Source organism: Mobula birostris, chromosome 12 (genome assembly GCF_030028105.1).
Source record: "Mobula birostris isolate sMobBir1 chromosome 12, sMobBir1.hap1, whole genome shotgun sequence".
Lineage (NCBI taxonomy): Eukaryota > Metazoa > Chordata > Chondrichthyes > Myliobatiformes > Myliobatidae > Mobula > Mobula birostris.
The window spans coordinates 42,513,334-42,536,652 of NC_092381.1; the positions used below are offsets into that span (position 1 = coordinate 42,513,334).

Sequence of the window (23,319 nt, forward strand, 5' to 3'; positions counted from 1 at the left end):
TCCCGGTGTGGCCTTCTATATATTGGTGAGACCCGATGCAGACTGGGAGATCGTTTCGCTGAACACCTACGCTCTGTCCCCCAGAGAAAGCAGGATCTCCCAGTGGCCACACATTTTAATTCCACATCCCATTCCCATTCTGATATGTCTATCCACGGCCTCCTCTACTGTCAAGATGAAGCCACACTCAGGTTGGAAGAACAACACCTTATATTCCATCTGGGTAGCCTCCAACCTGATGGCATGAACACTGCCTTCTCTAACTTCCGCTAATGCCCCACCTCCCCCTCGTATCCCGTCCGTTATTTATTTATATACACACATTCTTTTTCTCTCTCTCCTTTTTCTCCCTCTGTCCCTCTCACTATACCCCTTACCTATCCTCTGGGTTCTCCCCCCCCACTTTTCTTTCTCCCTAGGCCTCCTGTCCCATGATCCTCTCATATCCCTTTTGCCAATCAACTGTCCAGCTCTTGGCTCCATCCTTCCCCCTCCTGTCTTCTCCGATCATTTTGGATCTCCCCTCCCCCTCCCACTTTCAAATCTCTTACTAGCTCTTCTTTCAGTTAGTCCTGACGAAGGGTCTCAGCCTGAAACATCGACTGTACCTCTTCCAAGAGATGCTGCCTGGCCTGCTGTATTCACCAGCAACTTTGATGTGTGTTACTAAAATACTAATGTATTTTAACAACTCCAACACCTCCTCTCCCTTAATAGCAACATGCTGCAGAACATCAACATCACTCATTGTCCTCACCGTCATAAAGTTCCCTCTCTTTGGTGAATACCGAAGAGAAGTATTCATTGAGAACCTCGCTCACTTCCACAGCCTCCAGGCACATCTTCCCACCTTTATCTCTAATGTCCTACCTTCACTCCTGTCATCATTTTGTTCTTCACATAATTGAAGAATGCCTTGGGGTTTTCCTTTACCCTACTCACTAAGGCCTTCTCATGCCCCCTTCTTGCTCTCTTCAGCACCTTCTTAAGCTCCTTTCTTGCTACCCTATATTCCTCAATAGACCCATCTGATCCTTGCTTCCTAAACCTCATGTATGCTGCCTTCTTCCACCTGACTAGATTTTCCACCTCACTAGTCATCTATGGTTCCTTCATCCTACCAATCTTTATCTTCCTCACCAGGACAAATTTATCCCTAACATCCAGCAAGAGATCCCCAAACATCGACCACATGTCCATAGTACATTTCCCTGCAAAAACATCATCCCAATTCTATAGCCTTATAATTTGCCCTTCCCCAATTAAAAAACTTCCTGTCCTCTGTGATTCTATCCTTTTCCATAATGTTAAAGGCCAGGGAGTGGTGGTCACTGTCCCCCAGATGCTCACCCACTGAGATCTGTGACCTGACCCGGATCTAGTATGGCATTCCCCCGAGTTGGCCTGTCAATATATTATGACAGGAATCCATCCTGGACACACATAACAAACTCTGCCCCATCTAAACCCTTGGGACTAATCAGGTGCCTATCAATATTAGGGAAGTTAAAGTCACCCATGATAACAACCTTGTTATTTTTGCACTTTTCCAAAAGCTGCCTCCCAATCTGCTCCTCGGTATCTCTGCTGCTACCAGGGGGCCTATAGAATACTCCCAATAGAGTAACTGCTCCCTTCCAGTTCCTGACTTCTACCCATACTGACTCAAAAGAGGATCTTGCTACATTACCCACCTTTTCTGTAGCTGTAATAGTATCCCTGACTAGTAATGCCACCCCTCCTCCCCTATTCCCCCCTCTCTATCCCTTTTAAAGCACTGAAATCCGGGAATATTGAAATCCATTCCTGCCCTGGTGCCAGCCAAGTCTCTGTAATGGCCACTACGTGATAATTCCATGTATGTATCCAAGCTCTCAGTTCATCACCTTTGTTCCTGATGCCTCTTGCATTGAAGTACACACACTTTAGCCCTTCTACCTTACTACCTTTACACCCTTTATTCTGCTTCTCTTTCCTCAAAGCCTCTTTATATGTTAGATCTGGCTTTACTCCATGCACTACACTTGCAGTTCTTGCATGACCTTTATCCTCCTCCACCTCACTATCTGCTCTAACACTCTGGTTCCCCTCCCCCTGCAAATCTAGTTTAAACCCCCCGGAGCAGCGCTAGCAAACCTTCCTGTAAGGATGTTCGTCCCCTTCCAGTTCAGATGCAACCCATCCGGAGTTTGAAAGTGGAAAGGGAAGGGGGAGACCCGAAATGATAGGAGAAGACAGGAGGGGGAAGGATGAAGCCAAGAGCTGGGAAGTTGATTGGCAAAAGGGATACAAGGCTGGAGAAGGGGGAGTATCATGGGACTGAAGGGCTTGGAAGAAAGAAAGAGGGAGGGGAGCACCAGAGGAAGATGGAGAGCAGGTGAGTATTGGGGAGGGGGAGGGGGATAAATAAATAAGGGATGGGGTAAGAAGAGGAGGAGGGGCATTAACAGAAATTAGAGAAATCAATGTTCATGCCATCAGGTTGGAGGCTACCCAGATGGAATATAATGTACACACATAGAAGTTGCTGGTGAACGCAGCAGGCCAGGCAGCATCTATAGGAAGAGGTACAGTCGACATTTCAGGCCGGGACCCTTCGTCAGGACTAACACAAAGGGTCTCGACCCAAAACGTCCACTGTACCTCTTCCTATAGATGCCTGGCCTGCTGCATTCACCAGCAACTTTCATCTGTGTTGCTCGAAATTCCAGCATCTGCAGATTTCCTCGTGGAATATAAAGTGTTGTTCCTCCAAACTGAGTGTGGCTTCACCTCAACAGTAGATGGGAATGGGACATGGAATTAAAATGCGTAGCCACTGGGAGATCCTGCTTCCTCTGGCGGACAAAGCGTAGGTGTATCATATATTTAGCTACCAGTCCAGAAAGAACATTCTTCTAGGGATGGACATCAATTGAAACTGAATGAACTTTAACAAGCAACTAAATTCTATTAATCCCTAGCACACAAAGGAATAGCATAACATTTCCATTAATGCACTGGAAATGGAAACAGAATAAAGGAATTCATGACACATTAAAAAAAATACCATGCCCACAAGTACAGAACTGTGAGAGACGGTACCATTTCATAAACAGCACATTGTTTAAGGGCTTACCAAAAGCCACTACAATCCAAACATTTAAACAGTGTGCAAATTTTTACAGGAGTAATTCACTGAAAGATAATTTATAATTGGCTTTCAAAATGGATGAATTAAGAGGTACAAGATGTCTCCCTTTACACTCCTTATTACGATTATGAAGAGCTTTGACTGTAATAGATCTTTCTGCTCACAGTCCACCACCTTATAAAGAAATGAAGAAAGCAGCACCACACGGAAAAGAGACAAGATTTACACAACAAATCTACGGTATGGGAGGTGAGGATAAACTAGAATACCAAAGAAAATAAGCACCTGCAACTATCTAATTCTTGGGGATTAAAAATACAAAACACTGCAAAATAGTTTTAAATATAATAAAAATGTACATATTGGAAACATGGTTTGCCTTACCATATGATTTGGAGTGTTTATTTTTCTTGTTTCATTTATTCTGCTAATTTTGTTTCCATGCTTTCCAGGCAGGCTGTTTCTTGGATTTTCATTTAACAAGAACGAATCTTCAGCACAACTGCCAATACAAAATTTGTCCTTGTGCTTCTCCAATAGTCCCAAGGATCTGAAGTTCATGTTACAATTGTGGCAATGGAAATTCCCTGAATCGACCATTCTGAGGTACAAATCTTCCTCAATTACTTTAAGACAAAAGCTTGGTAGAACTCCAACTCACAAATCTATGTGACCAGATAAGTTTTCAACCTTTCTACAGAAATAACAAACCATTGTACCAATAGGTAATCAAAAGTTTTTTTTTGTAGGATTCAGAGAATAAAACTACCCCAATATCATTTCTGATCTTTGTCTTCACTTATTTCAAATAATCTGGGAAATTAAATTTGCATTGTTGTTTTTCTTTCCAACACAAAACAGTCATAATAATTAACTGCAAAGTCAATGACTGGCACAGAACTTGGTACTAATTGTTTCTATAGCAAATTCAAAAGGTGCTGTTTTAAATCATTTGCATTCAGATGTTCACTTGACAACATCAACAAAAACCCCAACTACCAGCATATTGTACAAAACTGAAGCAAAATGCAGAGAACACCTTCACTGCCCACCAACCCTATCATCCCATTGCAACAAACCTGTTTCTCCTGTATTTTGAAGCAATTTTTCCTATTTCTTCCAAGATATAGTCATTAAGGACAGCATTTCAGAGCGGCGTTTTGTTTGGTATAAAAATTATTGTTGCTAAGATACTCCAGGAGGGCGAGGCATTTAGAATTGGCAGTCTTTGCAAGCATGACTGCCATAATCCTACTTAATTGCACAAGCTACATTACCACATTAACAAGAAAGCAAAGGTGACATTAAGTGAATCAATTTATTAACTTTTGCACTCATATTTAGAAATACCCACTAATATTTCTTTAAGAATTTAATATGGCATCAAAAGGGCTTTGAAATCAATTGAACTAATGCTGTATTTGTTCTGTTAGTTACACAAATTGAGTCCATCATAAGTCTGTTGTAAATAATTATTGACTTCAGAATTTAGAAGTCAACCTACTTGATCTTAATTTGCTGCACTTGACTTTCTTCTTAGTTTCTCCAGGTATAAAATAGAATATTAAGTTTTGCTTTAATGATGTCATGACAATCAATGTGAGCAGGAATTTTATTCCCATTTCATATCATTACTGGAAAAAAAGTGCTTTTTTCAATACCACAGCATGTGATAACATACCAATGCCACCCAGAATGCAACACACAGACCATGCAAAATTTGTGGACACACCAACTCAAGGTTTCTTTGAGAGTAATCCTCCTTTAATCACCTTCATAAATGAGAAGGATGAAACCAGCAGTGGCACAGAACAATTCCATTCAGAATTTCACATGGTAGCTGTGGGGGGGGGTCAATAAATCTGAAATTTCCAATCTTTTACGAAAGGAAAATGATCATCACAAGGATTTTGCTGATTCTCAGAAAGCAATTATCTTTGTGGGATAAGTTGCAAATGCATTCACCAAATTCCAAGATAACAAATAACCATCCAGAGTTAAAGAAATATTTAAAATTACTTAAAACAAACTTGATATTTTATAACTTTCAAGAAACACTCAATGGATATGAACCTAAATAACAATTACAGGCTTCTTGAAATTTTATCGATAGACAGTAATTTTGGAACTCGTGTACTGAATGCTTCTGTTGGATCATGTAATGCATTCCAGCTCAATACTAGCATACGCTTAATTGATTTTCATTGTCGATGATTTAATCCAAAAGCATTTAGTTATACAGCAACTTAAAGAAATATCTCAATAAAATTGTTAAACACAAACCATTTTGGCAAACTGATGCAAAATATTTATTCCAAGTTATTTTAATGCAGTAGTTTTTCTCATACAGATATTCATATGTGATAGCCACTTTTTTAAATTTGTAAATAACGTTATCAAAATAATCTTAATCTTTGAAATTTCACAAAATTTATATTTTACATTCCACCCTGAATATCAAGGCTGTTTGAAGAACTTAAAAGATCCTATTGTGAATATTTTACAACTGTACCAAAGAAATGGAGATAAACCTCTGGTGACAAAGTTTGTTTCAACTTTCCAAAATGTCACAACATTGAAAAACGTATGTAGTTAGCATTATTTTTGACAATTTATCATCAATATTATGGATTTGTCTCTTATACTGCTTGTTCTATCACATTGCTATTCCTACTAATTGTCTGCAAATGTTTTTTTCCAAGCTTTTGAAAAAAATACTCATTTTTTTCCTTGCAAATGATTACTTGTTATGTGCTTTGCCCACTTTCTTCTTTATTGACATATTTCATTCTACGAAGCATTCGACAGGACCAGCAGATCAAAGGAAAAAGAAAAAAAGCTTGACAAGCAAATTCTCTTCTTTGGGATATGATCACCTCCCTTTGTGCATGGAAAAATATAACTCTGTGCCAAAAGAGCTTTAGTAAGTTTAGTCCTTCAGCTATAAGAAAACATATATCGTGAATTCCATTTGTACCAAGTTTAGGCATCATCATCAGAATTGGTACTACTGCTAGTTTCAGAATCTGAGTCTTCAGGAAGCCCCGGACTGAAAGTGCCTCTCCATTGGGAAAAATGTAAAGCTGTACATGGGCTCTTCAATTGAAAACCATTTTTCCTAAAGCCATTTTTCTTCAGCTGCAAAAGAACAATTAAATCAATTTGCATTTGCCAATCTTCATACAAGATGTGATTTTAAAAAAATGTTCAGTTGTTAATCAGATTTATCATCACTGCTTTTATGTGACCTGAACTTGTTGTTGTGCAGCAGCAGTATAGTGCAAAGACATAAACTTACCATTAATCACAAAATAAATAGTGCAAAATAAAGAATAATGTAGTGTTGATGGGTTCTATAAAAGTGAATACAAACACTTAACCTGTGAAAATGAATGCAATTGCTTTCGTTTTCTTATCAACTTTAAGGGAAGCATGATCAAACCTCATTTATCAAAATAAAAAAATGTTGCTCATAATTGGGCTGAAGGACAAAGATGATGATGAGGAAGACGGAGGAGAAAGGTGGGTGGGGCGAGGAGAAGAAAGTGGGAGAGGAGACAAAAAGATGGAGAGGAGATCTTTATCTAAGTGATGTGTAGGATCAAAATCTGTTTTCAACAGCTCTAAACTACATGTCATACTTTGTTGAACGGACTGAAATGGTTGGAATAAATCATTTGGCACATGGCCAGAATTAAAATATGAGAAATAATCTTAAAGGAATTTAACCAAAACACTAATACTGTTTGAACATGTATAGAATATAAATTTCATGGATATAAATTCCATGAACTAAATAAAGCCCATGAACTAAAGGGTCTGTTTGTGCACGACTCTGTGACTCTATAGAATTTATATCCATGAAATTTTATTTTCAACACTTGCCTAGCAGACTTGAATGACATGGCAATTCAAGTGCTAGTCTAGATAGTTATAACAAGGAGGTTACTAAAAAATTATTTGAGTAACTCACACTAAAAAAAAATCTTAAGATTTCATTAAAATACAGAGCAAATTTCATTTGATCAGAATATACCAAGTTAATCTCTTGGTATTTCACATCCAATTGAACAGGCAAATATCAACTTAATGTAGCATATTGAAACAATACACATGTAACAATGCACAACGTAAAGCCTTCAACTCCTGAAAAGGGACTTCAACACCATTCTAACTTACATGACCACTTTTTATTGAACCAAACTGGAACAATGTTACTTTATTTTTTATTCAGATGATGTTCCAATCATAACACTTCTCGCAAATCCTTCCGTTTGCTTAAAGTTAATCTCTGATTCAGCAGTTCTTTTATTATGGCCATTCATATTTAGAGTTGGCTTCAATTTTCTTCAAACATTTTGGAAGTGGAGGCTGAGTGAAGTGCATTGAAGATTGTTGATGGCATTAAATTGAATCGAAAAGCAAAATGTACAGAGGATGCAGAGAGTCTACAGAAAGATATAGATAGATTAAGTGAGTGGGCAAGCACCTGGCATGTGGAGTACAACGTTGGTAAATGCAAGGTCATCCACTTTGGAAGGAAAAAATAAGATCAGATTACTATGTAAATGGTGAAAGAGTGTAGCATGCCGTTGTGCAGAGACTTAAGAGTGCTTGTGCATGGATTGCAAAATGTTGGTTTGCAGATGCAACAGGCTTTAAAGAAAGCAAATGAAATATTGGCCTTCATTGTGAGAGGGATTGATTTTAAAAGTAGGGAGGTCATGCTGCAACTTCACAGGATATGGCTGAAGCCACACCTTAAGTACTGAGTGCAGTTCTGGGCTCCTTGCATGAGGAAAGATATACTGGCTTTGAAGGCGGTTCACCAGGTTGATTCTGAAGATGAGTGACTTAACCTAAAAGAGATTAAGTAGCCTAGGAAAACTGCTGGAATTCAGAGAGAGGATCTTACAGAAACATAAAATTACGGAAAGGGTATATAATATTGAGACAGGAAAGTTGTTTCCACTGATAAGTGAGACTAGAACTAGGGAAAATAGCCTCAAGATTCTGGGGAACAGATTTAGGACGGAAATGAGGAGAAACTGTTTTTCTCAGAGAGGTGCGAATCTTTGGAATTCTCTCCCCATAGAGGCAGTAGAGGTTGCCACATTAAATATACTTAAGACACTGATAGATTGCTGCATAGCAGGAGGATTAAGGGTTATGGGGAAAAGGCAGGTAGGTGGAACAGAGTCGATTGCTACATCTGCCAGATAGTCTACTTCTGCTTATGTTCTTAAACTCCATGCAGTCCTGGAGAACATTCTTTCTATATTTAAGTAGTCAAATATAACCTATATTCTGATTTGAAAACAGCACTGGTAATTAATGAATACACAGAATATATAAACAGAAACGTGCTGTTATATGAAGGACAGAAAAGATTCAAAGATCAAATATGGGACTGTTGAGCTCAAGCTCATGATATTACTGGTTGACCAACAAAACACAATTAATCTTGCATTTAAACAAAGAACTATTCAATGAAATAGCATTTTTTAAATGATGTAACACACACCTGCTCAATTTTAGCCTGAAACTCCCTGAGCTCATCTTCAGTCAGAGGTGAGAAGTTATCATCATTCTCAGGGCTCTCTTGCCAACCCATTGCTTTCAATAATCTGTGTAAAAATTCAAGTTCAGAAGTTTACAAAGGGACCTTCATACTACAGCTATTATCATTGCCTGGAAGTGCTCCACCGATGTACATAGATTTTCAACTGTTAGGATCTCATGCTGATCTTGAGCGCCAACCCTACTTCTCAAAGTTCAGTGGACAGCCGTACAGTTAAAATTGACTTTACTTGCATGGGCTCATCCAAGAGAAACACTGTAAACTTCAAGTGGGCTCCACCTGACTTACATCAAGATGGATTTCCCGGAGTTGGTGTTAAGCATATTTGTCAAGGACAAATGAAACCTTCATTAATGGTTATCTGAAAACAGGTTTAATTCCAGCGTTTAAAGGAAAACAAGAGATCGGAGCTCAATCCCAGTGTCCTCTGTAAGGAGTTTGTGCATCCTCCCCATGAGATGCTTGGGTTTCCTCTGGTTTCCTCCCACGGTCCAAAGGTTAGTCGGTTAACTGGTCAATGCAAATTCTCCCATGATTAGTATAGGGTTAAATCAGTGAGTTGCTCAGGGTATAGCTCGAAAGGCCAGAAGGGCATATTCTGTGCTTTATATCTAAATAAATAAACCCTGCCATCAATGCACCACTTTGCCTTCTGATGACTGGAGATCCTCAAAAACATTGACTATTTCCCACATTTGAGAAGCCAACCCTTGGCAAAGGTAGGAGTTGACAAAGAATTGACAGAATGAGTTGATCTCTCTCAAACATACAAAAGTCTTGTGAACATCATGTGACAGATGTGGAGATAATGCTTCATCCAGTTGAAGTGCTTTGAGTAAGATCATCTCTCCTGGGCATGAGTGACATAGAGCTCCTTCATCTGGATCACAATCCTTTCTGAAAGAGCATGCATTTTGTGTTAAGTCACGTGACATTAAAAACAACTGTCCACTGTTAACCTACACTCAACAAAGCTGCTTGTATTCAATTCTTCAAAGAATCGTCTCTCGCTCTGTTGACAGTCAGAGATCCAACATTCTCTAACAAATCTTAATCTAAAAGTACCATTCAGTGTGATGAAAAAACTTAAATTATTTTATTGTAAGTCTCACAAACAACTAAATATTCATACCTATGTTCTGCTTCGAGAGAACTGGAAAGGTAGTTTTTTTCTGGACCAAAGAAGGAGAGATTATGCTGATGACCATTTGCTTTTCCATTTTCCTGGTGCTCTGGAATATCATGAACACAGTCCTACAGGATGGGGTTAAAAAAAAAAGTTAAAGTAAATAATGTGCTATTGCAAAATGGTTGCTTTGAAATATTGATTTTAGAAGTTAGTGCTTCAATTACAATTTATTTCAAATTTTTGAAAAAGGGGTAACATTTTGATAAGTACATGGAAATCAACATGCAACAACTACCGTATGTATGATACTTCATCAGGATGATGTTAGCTGCTTTTTTCCTCTCTACATATGTTGTCTGAATTGTAGGCTATTTCTAACATTTTTTCTTTAAAGTATTTTTGTTTCTGATTTTAAAAAGCACAGAGAATTATACAAGTATCCCAATTATCTTGATAGCAGAAAATAATACATTAAAAAGGACTGTTAAAAATGTGAGCAGAAGTGAAAGTTCTATGTTGTGACAAATTAAAGGGAAGCATATTTTCTTCATTATTCTTCAGTGATATGCACTTGGGCAGATAGTTTAATTCTTTGTCTGGGAACTTTAGACATAAACACAATAACATCAATAGAAACTGAAATTAAATATTTGTGACAGCTGAAAAATCATCAACAACTTCAGTATTGATAGTTCTATATGAAGTCATGGGGGAAATATGACTTCCAATGTTACTGAAAGGTTCTCCAAGATCATTACTTCTGCTCTTCAAACTTTACAAATCTCATTAAATGCTTGACTTCAAGCCGAAGTTAACAGATTTTCCTCATCTACCTCCAGGCGAGGATTCCCAATAGTTTGTCACTAGACAGGAATTTGAGTTGGGATCTAAATATAAAAATATATTACTTTAAGATGATATTTATATGGTTCTATAATCCAGATGAATCACCTAGAGACATGGACTAAAAATCTAGGAACCCAAATTCATATCTCATTATGCCAGCTGTGGAATTTAAATACATTTAATTCTCTAGAATTTGGGAAGAAAACAAGCAGTTAGTAACAACTACAAAAACTGCTATGCTGTTGTAGAGATCCATATGGTTTGCTAATGATCTACACCCTAGCATCTTAATCTCATAGGTACTACATATGATGCCAGAACAAATAGTAGGGCTAAAACTAAACCCCCTCTGAAATGGACTTGCAAGTCACTCAACTGTACTGTACTGCACTGCTAACTTCAAACAAAAAAAAATGTTTTAATCGACCAAGACTCCAAATTTAGAAATCCCAAAGTTGTCCCTGGTCTACCTATGTTGCAAAGTCCTCTTCACCATCATCTGGGGCCTCATGCCCAAATTGAAAGCAGTCTCAAGGAATAATCAAACAACAGTGGACACAATCACAGAATTATACCTTTCATACAAGGTGCCATTCCACTCCACCACAGATCCCCTTACTAGGTATGCAGACAGGAGACACTAGCCCTTGCCACACTCCAGAAAGCAATCCATAGAGTTATATTGCATAGAAACAGTTCTGCCTACCACAACTGTGCCAAATTTCATGCCCATCTATATTAATCTAATTTGTTTGCATTAACTCTCTACCCCCAAATAATTCACCTGTTAAGATGCCTCAAATGTTGTTGCCTTTTCTACCTTTAACACTTCCTTTCACAGTTCATTCCAGATACCAATTACACTTCGTGCAAAGAATTTACCTCCCATATGTCCTTTAAATATCTTCCCTCGCAGCTTACATCTTTGCCCTCTAATTTCAGACACCCTTGCTATGGGAAAGATACTGACCTTCCATTCCATCTATGCCCCTCATAATCTTATGCACCCTTAACACGTCCCTTCTCACTCTCCTTCACACCAGGAAAATAAGACCAAGCTTATCCAATTTCTCCCTCCAGTTCAGACAATATCATTGTGAATCTTTTTTGCACCACCTCATGGCATCAGAAATATTAGCAAGGAAACTTTCTGATTACCATCTAAGATCTTCCCTCATTAATAAATCAATACTACTCCATGATCAGCAACACTTAGGAGCACCACTGAATATTCTAATTGTTAGAGAATGTACAAGGAATGGGGAACATTATGGCTTATGAGAGTGGCTTGGTAGCATTACCATTGCCTTGGCTGGCTGTGTCCCGATGGATACCAATGCCAGACTAAGTCTGTAACATACAGTGAGTGAAATAAGACAAGGAGTCCTCACAAGCCACCTACGGCCCATGTTCCTGCCCACAAAATCACTGAAAGTAACCAGTGCACAAGCTTTAGATGCTATCTGTACCCTCCTTCATGGTGTACTGCACTACAACTGCATCAAATGGAATAGAATTGCAACAGATCTACCATCTGATAACTGAGCATTGAGATAAATCAGCATCAATACACATGGTCACCTAAATAACCTGCAAATCCTTCACTCATCCACTATCATGAAACCAGGGATCAACTCCAATTCACTGAGGTATGCCGTGAAGTGCCAGTTCAGGGAAGTTGCACTGCAGCATGGCATGTACAGTAGTGTCCAAATCCAGAGTCAAGCAATATCAGCATGATGAGGTATGGCTGAAGCTCTGCTATCCTACCTCATCTTGGTCTGAATGATGGAGGCATTAAATATATTGACCACTTTCAGCCAAAAGTACCAAACCTATGATACATCGTGACCCCCACTATCACAGCAGCCAAACTTTGGCCATGCGAGTTCCTTCACATGACCTTAAGTAATGGCTAAGAGTGCTGGAAACATGCAAGGTTGTGGGACCAGAAAACTCCATTACTTACTCGATCCCAAGCCAGGCTGTCCCAACAAATACTACATATTAAATGAAAATCTGTTATTTCACTAACTTCTAATTTGTTGAAATCTCTGTGTTCTGAGATTTCACCATTCCGGTCATCTTTTAATCCTTTCAGAAACTCGCTCTTCTTGTCAGTCTTCACACGAGTCATTTTTATTAGTCGACTCGTATTCATCTCGATAGGAGGAGTGGTGCTTGAAGGAGTCTGGAAATAAAACAATGTGAAGGCCACACTCAGTACAAAAGACATCAAGTTTACTCCTGTTAAGATCACTAAAATATACTGTATGTATTTTCAAACAATTATTATTCAAAGTTGAAGATGCATACATCATACACAACTGTCAATTCCTGAATCATTTAAAAATGCATTTCAAAATTTATACCATCAGCATGGGGGATTAAAAGTTTTGATTAGCAATGCTATTTTAACAGAGGTACAAAGTACATTCATCTGATTTCATAAACTCCAAATTTAATTTTGTTCCCATGAAGAATTTTGCAAGCATTGTAACCAAAAGTTCAAAAGTTTCATCGAAATGTCATAGTGAATATTTAAGACAGGAATGATGCTCCAGCAGACAAGTACATACACCACAGGGTTACGTTAAATTTTCAAGTCAGCTTTAAGACACTTAGAACAGGGGTCCCCAACCTTTTTTTGCACTGCGGACTGGTTTAATATTGACAATATTCTTGCAGACCGGCCGACCGGGGGTGGTATTCAAGTAGGGTTAAACTCACCTCAACATGTCTTTTACAGTTAGGGTTACCAACTTCTCACTCCCAAATAAGGGACAAAAGTAGCAGTCAAATTCCGGGACACTTTACACCAGGAAAGACTACCATGACCATGAAGCCTTGCGTGGGCACCTGTGTGCGCATGCACATACATGCCAATTTTTTTTTCCACAATCGGTTTTGCCTTCATCTTCCCGACTACACTGTACATACATTATTTCTACTTTATATAGGCTGTGTATTTATCATACCATTCCTGCTTTTACTATATGTTAAAGTGTTATTTATTTTCGGTTTTATGTGTTAATTTGGTATGATTTGGTAGGTTATTTTTTGGGTCCGGGAACGCTCAAGAATTTTTCCCATATAAATTAATGGTAATTGCTTCTTCGCTTCATGCCATTTCGGCACGAAAGGTTTCATAGGAACGCTCTACTTTAGCGGGGAAATACGGGACAAGGGCGGTCCCATATGGGACAAACCTATTTAGACCAATATACGGGATGTCCTGGCAAATACTGGACAGTTAGCAACACTATGTTCAAGTTCAACAGTGTGTGACAGGGAATGAGGAAAGGTGCAGCTGACTCATATTGTTTCCTCTCGGCCCGGTAGCACATGCTTTGCAGCCCGATGGTTGGGGACCGCTGACATAGAAAATCAATGCAGGAGGTAGAAGCATGACAAATGCGAGATCTTTAAAATGAAATGAAATCTAACAGTAGATACAGATAACCTGTTTCCTTCGGTAAAAACCCTCTGGAAGAGAACTTAAAAACAAGAGGACAAATCTTAAAATGTATGGTCCCTCATTTAGAAGTGAAATCATGATGCACTTACTCAGCTAAAACCTGGAACTTTCTATGATGTAGCGTCAATTAAAATTCTCAAAATGTGTTATATTTTTGGTAGGTTTAGATATCAAGGGATATGGAACTTAAATGAAACAAAGGCCCAGGTTAGCCATAACGCAAATGAGTGAATGACTCCACTCTTATTTTGTTACATTACCAAGTATGAAGCTGTTGACATAAAAGCAATCTTAAAACATGGATAAAATAACACTTCCCTTCCATACTTCGCACTTAAAGCAATAGCAGTGCAAACTCCCATCATTTCACATACAGACAAATTACTCTTTGGAGTAAAAGGCGCACAATAATAAAAATTCAGAATACGCTCGTGATTAGATTTCCACAGTGGCTCTATTGCCCCGCTGAGGCCACACTCATGTCAGAGAAGCAACACCTTGCATTCCACCTGGGTAGCCACCAACCTGATGGCATGCACATCGATTTCTCGAATTTCTAGTAATGGCACCCCTCCGCCCCACTTTCATCATTTCCATTCCCCTCTCTCATCTCATGTTCTTACCTGCCCATCACGTCCCTCTGATTCTTCCCTTTCTTCCATGGCCTTCAGTCCTCTATCAGATTCCCCCTTCTCCAGCCCTCTATCTCTTTCACCCAACAGCTCTTTACTTCACCCCTTCCCCCTCCCGGTTTCACCTATCACCTACCACTTAGCATTTCTACCTCCCGTCCCCCCACCTTCTTGATCTAAACTCATGTTTTTTCCAGTCCTGATGAAGGCTCTTAGCCCAAAACATCTACTATTTACTCTTTTCAACAGATGCTGCCTGGGTTGCTGAGCTCCTCCAGCACTTCGTGTGTGTTGCTTGGATTTCCAGCTTATGCACATTTTCTTGTCGACCAGCTTTCCATAATTGGGTGATTTCAGAATTCTAGCTAGATTAGAATTCCCAAGGCAATCTTCAAAACACATTGCCATTTTGAGATAAAGAAAATAAATAACAATATTGTGAAGTGTTAAGAAAACTTTCATTATTATCATACCTCCTTCGGAGAGATGTGACAAGAACTGCTACTGAACTGTGCTGGAGGTTTGATCATTGCAATAGGGCTTGTGAATGCTGAATCTTGGCCAGAGAAATGCAAGCCAGGTTTGTTCTCCCTTCCAGTAGATTTCCATGGACCTTGCTATATTTGAAAACACATGGGAAAAAAGTAATTCTAGTAATTTTCTGAGCACAAGATTACATAAACTTTGAAGACTTGAAGGATTCCATGAAAATCAGTAAGTCTTAAAGAATGACCACCAAATTGCTGGACATGGCAAATATATGGTAGGAAACCTTTGGACCTTTAATACATTTTCATCTTTACCTTCACATAAATATACATGAATTACAGCAAATTATTCAAACATACTACAAAAAGTATCTGAAAGAGATTCTCATAACATAATCAATGTTTTGTACAGGCCATCTCCACGTTGCAAAGGACTTTATTCTGAAGAACAGATGGTAACTTGAATTTCTCACAATACGTGGGAGACGATCACAAAAACAGCTGAACAGGAGAGTGAGTAGCAGCCAGCCAGCCTCACTGACTCAGCCACCGTTTAATGAAATTGCAGGTGGGGGAGTTTGGGAGATGGGAGAGAAAGCATGTGGAAATGCAGTGTTCTCAGTGCAAACCCATCCCCATCCACTCCACTGCTTATAAATTTCGGTGTTTAAAACTCAGGCTGCACCTGCAGGGATTTAATTAGGAAAACAAGATGAAAAAATGCTGATCAATATTTACATTAATTTGTCTACAGTTTCTTCTAGTACCTGCTTTTGCCCAATGAGAAGAAAAACATAAGCCGGGGTTGGTGAAGGAAATACTGGACAATTTGTGTACCTTTTGCAACTTCACAAAGAAATACATCGTAAGAGTCACTATTCATGATTTAACAAGTACTTATTCATTTTTTTCACCGGAATTTCAACAAGTTTTTTTGTTTCAAAGTAAGTATGCCTATGTAAAACACAGTTGAGGGAAAACTATGCAAGGTAATTAATTATCCATTTCCATAGCTTACGTACATTGTCTTTCTGATATTAAATGCCACACCTACATTTAAATGAGAGGACATGAGTAGTGGTGTATTTAAAAACAATTATCAAAAGCTTAAAGAATACATCAATTTGACGCATTGTAAAACTTTATCACTTTCAATACAAAATAATGTATTCAACAGGATGAGAATATACGAAGGAGCTAAAAATTAAGCAATAAGAGCAATGAGAAGTGAATAAATTATTTGAAAGCACCATAGATTGTTGAATTTGTTCTGGAAAATGATGGCTGAAAAATGCATGATTGACATACTCTGTTTCCAAATTACAGTATGAATGAGAGTCATCATCATCATCAGGTGCCATGCCCAGTTTGAGCTTTGACTGCCATGGTCCACACACTCCTGTTTCGGGTCAAGCAGATCAATTCATTGGTATTCATTTCCAGTTCCCTGGCTGCTGTCTCCATCATCATTTGTCTTTGCCTTCATTTTGCTTTCTTCCCTTCAACCTTTCCCATAATTACTGTGCATTCTAACTCCTCTTTCCTAATCACATGTTCAATGAAGTTATGTTGCCTTTTCATGATCTCATACATTATTTCTCTTTTCGTGCTTGCTCTGTTCACGACATCCTCATTGGATATTCATTTCATCTTTGCATCCTCCTCAAAAACCACATCTCTGCGCCTTTATGAGAATGAAGAATATACTGACAACACTAAACTAGGCATGACAACCCGCCTCAGAGTACTGAAATAAATGAGAGTACAAGTTTTAATAAAGGAGGGTAGGAGTGCAGAACTGGAAAAAATCTAAATCTGTAAATTTAATTGAATTCAGAAGTTAAACCAGTTGCTGTGAGTATCAATCCAGATTGTTGAATGTTCATCTACAGAACACAGTACATAAACTCTCAAATCTAGAATTCAAATGAAATGAGTAAACATTAAGGAATGATCAATTTTGAATAAATTAATATCTGGAGAACAGGAAGAAAATGTGGAAATCTAATTGCAGGATGTAACAAATATACATTTTCACAAGTGCATTCAATAAAAATAATACATTCAAAAATAGCACAAAATCAGACAATTGGACCAAATAATCCATGAGCTCCCATTTTAATTTTGTGTCCTCCATTCCCTTTCTTGATTAGTCATTTCAGCTACGTGTCTGCAAACACCACTTTCTAATGTAGAGAAATATTTCTTCATTTACCTGATTGGTTAATACATATGTCTTTGCTCTCTAAGTCCTCTTTCATGCAACAGTTTCCAGTCAATCAAACCTGGTTACAGATCTTCCTTCAGAATCAAGGCCTAGACAAGCTAATCTTGCCTGACAGCTACAACTTCACAATTTTGAACTATTTCTGCCTAGTTTTATTTTGATGATCAGTTCAAAATTCTTTTATTGCTTAAAAAGCTGACACAAGAACTTCAAATGTGACCAAGTCAATGTTAAAATATTGATCTAATCCTGTAGACAAGAATTTGCTTACAAGATTTAACTCACTGATATAATGATATTTCCTAGTTTATGCATGTGGGGTTTCAAATTGTGTTTCTCTCGTCTGCAGATCTGTTCCAGTTTTCCTGCATTTTGATGCAAGTTGTAGCATTATTAAATCACAACGCCCTCCAGCTATCATTTACAAATTTTCAATTTCTGACACCAGATTAACATCATCTATCTACTGCACTATTTTTATATTTCTTATTGTAACCTATAGTAATTTGTGTATTGCGCTGTAAACTCTTGCCACAAAACAATAAATTCCATGACATATGCCAGAGAAAATAAACCTGATTCTGACATCATTACCTATCATTCTCAGTTGGAGAAAATTTACTTAACTCTCGTTGTTTTGTCCAAATTTCTAATACCTTTTGTAATCTGGTATGACCTTGATTCTCAGGATGCCTTAAATACTGTATTTTCCTTGTCCAGCATTTTTTCCCCCAAAGGATGGAGTTGAATACCTTTAAAAAGTTTATTTTTCAATAAAAATTTATATTCAATAGCCAAAAGTTTTGTTGTTTTCTTTTTAATTTAAATTTTCAGCTGTGGACATTGCTGTTAAACTGCCAATTCAAGTTACCACAAGGTGGTGCTGATGAGCTTGCTTCTTTAATATTAATTTTATACTTGATAGAATTGTGGGACTTGCCAGACTACCTCGGAGGGAGATTAGGTCATACATTTCAGTTTGGAAATTGTACCAAGTGAAACAAAATAATTTTGGAAATTTTCTAACATCTATTTCAGGAATAATGTCCAAGAGAATTATCAACCTAAATGGTGTAGAAATCAGAAAACAATAGGAAGAGAATGTTTTGTCTTGAAATACATTTTTTGATTATACAGTACAACCAAGAATAAACATTACTGAATAGTATTACAACTGCAACTAAACCAATTTGCAAAAGTAAAAATAGGTAATGCCAAAGGCTACAGTAAACAAACCAAGTGAAAATCCAACAAGTACAGCACATACTGGGATATCTATTAACTCAAGATTATTTAATAGAACAAGTATAACAGATGAAGTACATATTATATAGGCATTAGATTTTTATCTGATGCAGGTTTACATCTTTAGATTTCAAGATAAATCAGGCATTGCTGTAGAGTAAAACACACAGAGACCAAGATGTTATGGGATTTGAAAAGATGTCACCAATAAATGTTACACAATCACAGAATGAAATATTGGTCATGGTGCTGTGCTCAGCTAGTCCAGATTTCCCGCTATCCCCATTAGCTGAAAACCAGATGAGATGATGGCTAAATGCACATCAAGAATGGACGAATATGAACATCCATCAAGATGGTGCCAAGCTGTAAACTCCATTGAGTTGTGGCTCAGACTTAAGTGTTTTTTAAAAATTGTTTTTTAGGTTCAGAAGGATGGTTTTAGGGACAGAGGGGAGCTAAGGGTCAGGTTAGAATTTAGGGACTAGGATGTGGGGGAATTAGAGGTTAGGCCAGAGTATAAATCTATACTCTCTGTTCAAAGGTCAATGACCTCAGAACCCAGAAAACATTTATTGACACAAGGAAAGCAAGGGAAATCACATGAGCTTCAGTTGCAACTTGAAAGATGTAATTTGTCATGCAAGGTTTGAAACAAATGGTTCATTTCCCTGAAGCCCACAGTCTGGTCATTAGAAACACCAAAATCACCAAGCCTGTTAATCAATTACTTCACTTTTAGAATAAGCTTTAAAACACCAGTGGCAATGCCAAAAATCTTTAAGACTTATTCCCTGCTAAGTCACCTCCCCTTCACATGACCAACCACATCATTGCTGCACTAACTTCCTCCAAAGACATTTAAAATTGACTACAATCAAATCCACAAGGTCTTACATAATTGCCAGAATTGTGATATAAAGATCTTTACTCCACAGATTTCACTGACACACAATAGAATGACAGTAGATGAGCTACTCCTCTCGACTGCTCAGTGTGTCTTCTTCTGAAATGGCAGGTCATCATTTTAAAGTATTATTTTTACCCTGCATCCTCTCCAGTTAAGAAAATTCTGCAGCAGTTGTAAATTCCCCGAGCAAGAAGTGCTTGTTTAGGTTGCTAGATAGATTGTTTAAGAGATTATGCCTTCCTCATATTTTTTAATTAGCCTCCTCATACTCCACATGGAAAGAGTTTGAGGTGATCAAGACCATCCAGCATGGTCCGCAATCTTGAGTAGACAAGGGCCATGGATCCAGTAACATAGAAACACAGAAAACCTACAGCACAATACAGGCCCTTTGGCCCACAAAGCTGTGCCGACAATTTTTTTCTGAGCTCCATGTACCTGTCCAGGAGTCTCTTACAAGACCCTATTGTATCCGCCTCCACCACTGTTGCCGTTAGCCCATTCCACACACTCATCACTCTCTGCGTAAAAAACTTACCCTTGACATCTCCTCTATACCTACTCCCATGCACTTTAAAAGTGTGTCCTCTCGTGCTAGCCATTTCAGCCCTGGGAAAAAGCCTCTGACTATCCACACGATCAATGCCTCTCATCATCTCAGACACCTCTATCAGGTCACCTCCCATTCTCTGTCGCTCCAAGGAAAAAAGACTGAGTTCACTCAACCTATTCTCATGAGGCATGCTCCCCAATCCAGGGCACATCCTTGTAAATCTCCTCTCCACCCTTTCTATGGTTTCCACATTCTTTCTGTAGAGAGGCGACCAGAACTGACCACAGTACTCCAAGTGGGGTCTGACCAGAGTCCTATATAGCTGCAACATTACCTCTTGGCTCCTAAACTCAATCCCACGATTGATGAAGGCCAATGCACCGTATGCTTTCTTAACCACAGAGTCAACCTGTGCAGCAGCTTTGGCTGTCCTATGGACTCTGACCCCAGGATCTGTCTGATCCTCCACACTGCCAAGAGTCTTACCATTAATACTATATTCTGCCATCATATTTGATCTACCAAAATGAACGACCTCACATTTATCTGGGTTGAACTCCATCTGCCACTTTTCAGCCCAGTTTTGCATCCAATCAATGTCCCGCTGTAACCTCTGACAGCCCTCCACACTATCCAAACTACCTCCAACCTTTGTGTCAGCAACAAATTTACTAACCCATCCCTCCACTTCTTCACCCAAGTTATTTATAAAAATCACAAACAGTAGGAGTCCCAGAACAGATCCCTGAGGCACACCACTGGTGACCAACCTCCATGCAGAATATGACCCGTCTCCAACCACTCCTTGCTTTCTGTTGGCAAGCCAGTTCTGGATCCACAAAGCAATGTCCCCTTGGATTCACGAGGAATTCTGCAGATGCTGGAAATTCAAGCAACACACATCAAAGTTGCTGGTGAACGCAGCAGGCCAGGCAGCATCTCTAGGAAGAGGTACAGTCGACATTTCGGGCCGAGACTCTTCGTCAGGACAGACAAAGGGTCTCGGCTCAAAACGTCGACTGTACCTCTTCCTAGAGATGCTGCCTGGCCTGCTGTGTTCACCAGCAACATTGATGTGTGTCCCCTTGCATCTCATGCCTTCTTACTTTCTCAATAAGCCTTGCATGGGGTACCTTGTCAAATGACTTGCTGAAATCCATATACACCACATCTACTGCTCTACCTTCATCAATGTGTTTAGTCACATCCTCAAAAAATTCAATCAGGCTCATAAGTCATGACCTGCCTTTCACAAAGCCATGCTGACTATTCCTAATCATATTATGCCTCTCCAAATGTTGATAAATCCTGCCTTTCAGGATCTTTTCCATCAACTTACCAACCACTGAAATAAGACTCACTGGTGTATAATTTCCTGGATCATCTCTACTACCTTTCTTGAATAATGGAACAACATCCACAACCCTCCAATCTTCCGGAACCTCTCCCATCCCCATTGATGATGCAAAGATCATCGCCAGAGGCTTAGCAACCTCCTTCCTCGTCTCCCACAGTAGCCTGGGGTACATCTAGTCCAGTCCCGGTGACTTATCCCAATTGATACTTTCCAAAAGCTCCTGCAATCATCTTTCTTAATATCTACGTGCTCAAGCTTTTCAGTCCGCTGTAAGTCATCCCTGCATCCCCAAGATCCTTTTCCATAGCGAATACTGAGCAAAGTAAGCATTAAGTACCTCTGCTACCTCCTCCGGTTCCATACACACTTTTCCACTGTCACACTTGATTGGTCCTATTCTCTTACGTCTTATCCTCTTGCTCTTCACATACTTGTAGAATGCCTTGGGGTTTTCCTTAATCCTGTCCACCAAGGCCTTCTCATGGCCCTTTCTGGCTCTCCTAATTTCTTTCTTAAGCTCCTTCCTGCTAGCCTTATAATCTTCTAGATCTCTATCATTACCTAGTTTTTTGAACCTTTCGTAAGCTCTTTCCTTCTTGACTAGATTTACAACAGCCTTTGTACACCACAGTTCCTGTACCCTACCATCTTTTCTGTCTCACTGAAACGTACCTGTGCAGAATTGCACGCAAATATCCCTTCAACATTTGCCACATTTCTTCCGTACATTTCCTTGAGAACATCTGTTCCCAATTTATGCTTCCAAGTTCCTGCCTGATAGCCTCATATTTCCCCTTACTGCAATTAAACGCTTTCATAACTTGTCTGTTCCTATCCCTCTCCGATGCTATGGTAAAGGAGACAGAATTGTGATCACTATCTCCAAAATGCTCTCCCACTGAAAGATCTAACACCTGACTAGATTCATTTCCCAATACCAGATCAACTACAGCCTCTCCTCTTGTAGGGTTACCTACCTATTGTGTCAAGAAACATTTTTGACCACACCTAACAAACTCCACCCCATCTAAATCCCTCACTCTAGGAACATGCCAATTTATATTAAATAAAATCTCCCACCACGACAACCCTGTTATTATCATATCTTTCGAGAATCTGTCTCCCTATCTTCTCCTCGATGTCCCTATTACTATTGGGTTGCTTATAAAAAAACACCCAGTAGAGTTACTGACCCCTTCCTCTTCCTAACTTCCACCCACAGAGACTCCGTAGACAATCCCTTCATGTCTTCCTCCTTTTCTGCAGTAAGTTGATAAGGAACTTACATTTCATCAAGGTAGTTTTAAAAACCAAAAGGTACTGTACTTCAAACATTTCCTCACAAAGCAGGTCGTGATAGCATGCTGGCAATACTTAATTTTGCCTCTGATATGTGCCTTTTTTTTATTCTGCCGACATTTAACAGCCCACTTAAAAACACTACCATTAGAAGGTGCATTATAGAAAAATTCCATAAGCTTTTTTTTTAATTGACCTTCAGCAGGACATAACTTTTCATATTCAGTTACCACACTTATCACAAAATCTCCATCAATGGGAAGTTCAAATGTCATGGCAAATAATGCAGTTTACTTTCATAACAGGTTTTATAAATTGCTAGGCATTTTGCTGATCAGCAACAATCAATTGAGCTTCATCCATTTTTCATTTGCAATTTCATTAAAATTGAAATATTTAGCGCTGTACTCTTCAGGTCGAATTCCTTTGGAAACACAATTA

General features: G+C 38.8%; 2 protein-coding genes across 5 annotated transcripts in view; both read right to left on the reverse strand.

Moving 5' to 3' along the window:
* Nucleotides 1-4,294, reverse strand: part of ccdc17 (coiled-coil domain containing 17) — a 104,208-nt gene extending 99,914 nt beyond the window's left edge. Inside the window, exons 1-2 of the mRNA XM_072274544.1 lie at nucleotides 4,213-4,294; nucleotides 3,518-3,734 (exon numbers count right to left, since the gene is read on the reverse strand). Of these exons, the coding sequence (XP_072130645.1) occupies nucleotides 3,518-3,733 (216 nt within the window). The 5' untranslated portion in view covers nucleotide 3,734; nucleotides 4,213-4,294. The remainder of the gene's footprint in view (nucleotides 1-3,517; nucleotides 3,735-4,212) is intronic.
* Nucleotides 4,295-5,405: 1,111 nt separating this feature from the next.
* The window catches only part of gpbp1l1 (GC-rich promoter binding protein 1-like 1), a 75,171-nt gene continuing 57,257 nt past the window's right edge, over nucleotides 5,406-23,319 (reverse strand). For 3 of the 4 annotated variants that reach the window (XM_072273685.1, XM_072273687.1, XM_072273684.1), the window contains exons 8-12: nucleotides 15,273-15,416; nucleotides 12,725-12,880; nucleotides 9,847-9,968; nucleotides 8,658-8,760; nucleotides 5,408-6,271 (exon numbers count right to left, since the gene is read on the reverse strand). In XM_072273685.1, the coding sequence (XP_072129786.1) occupies nucleotides 6,116-6,271; nucleotides 8,658-8,760; nucleotides 9,847-9,968; nucleotides 12,725-12,880; nucleotides 15,273-15,416 (681 nt within the window). In that variant the 3' untranslated portion in view covers nucleotides 5,408-6,115. Of the gene's footprint in view, nucleotides 6,272-8,657; nucleotides 8,761-9,846; nucleotides 9,969-12,724; nucleotides 12,881-15,272; nucleotides 15,417-23,319 lie in introns of all 4 variants that reach the window. The other variant, XM_072273688.1, reaches the window with a different exon arrangement.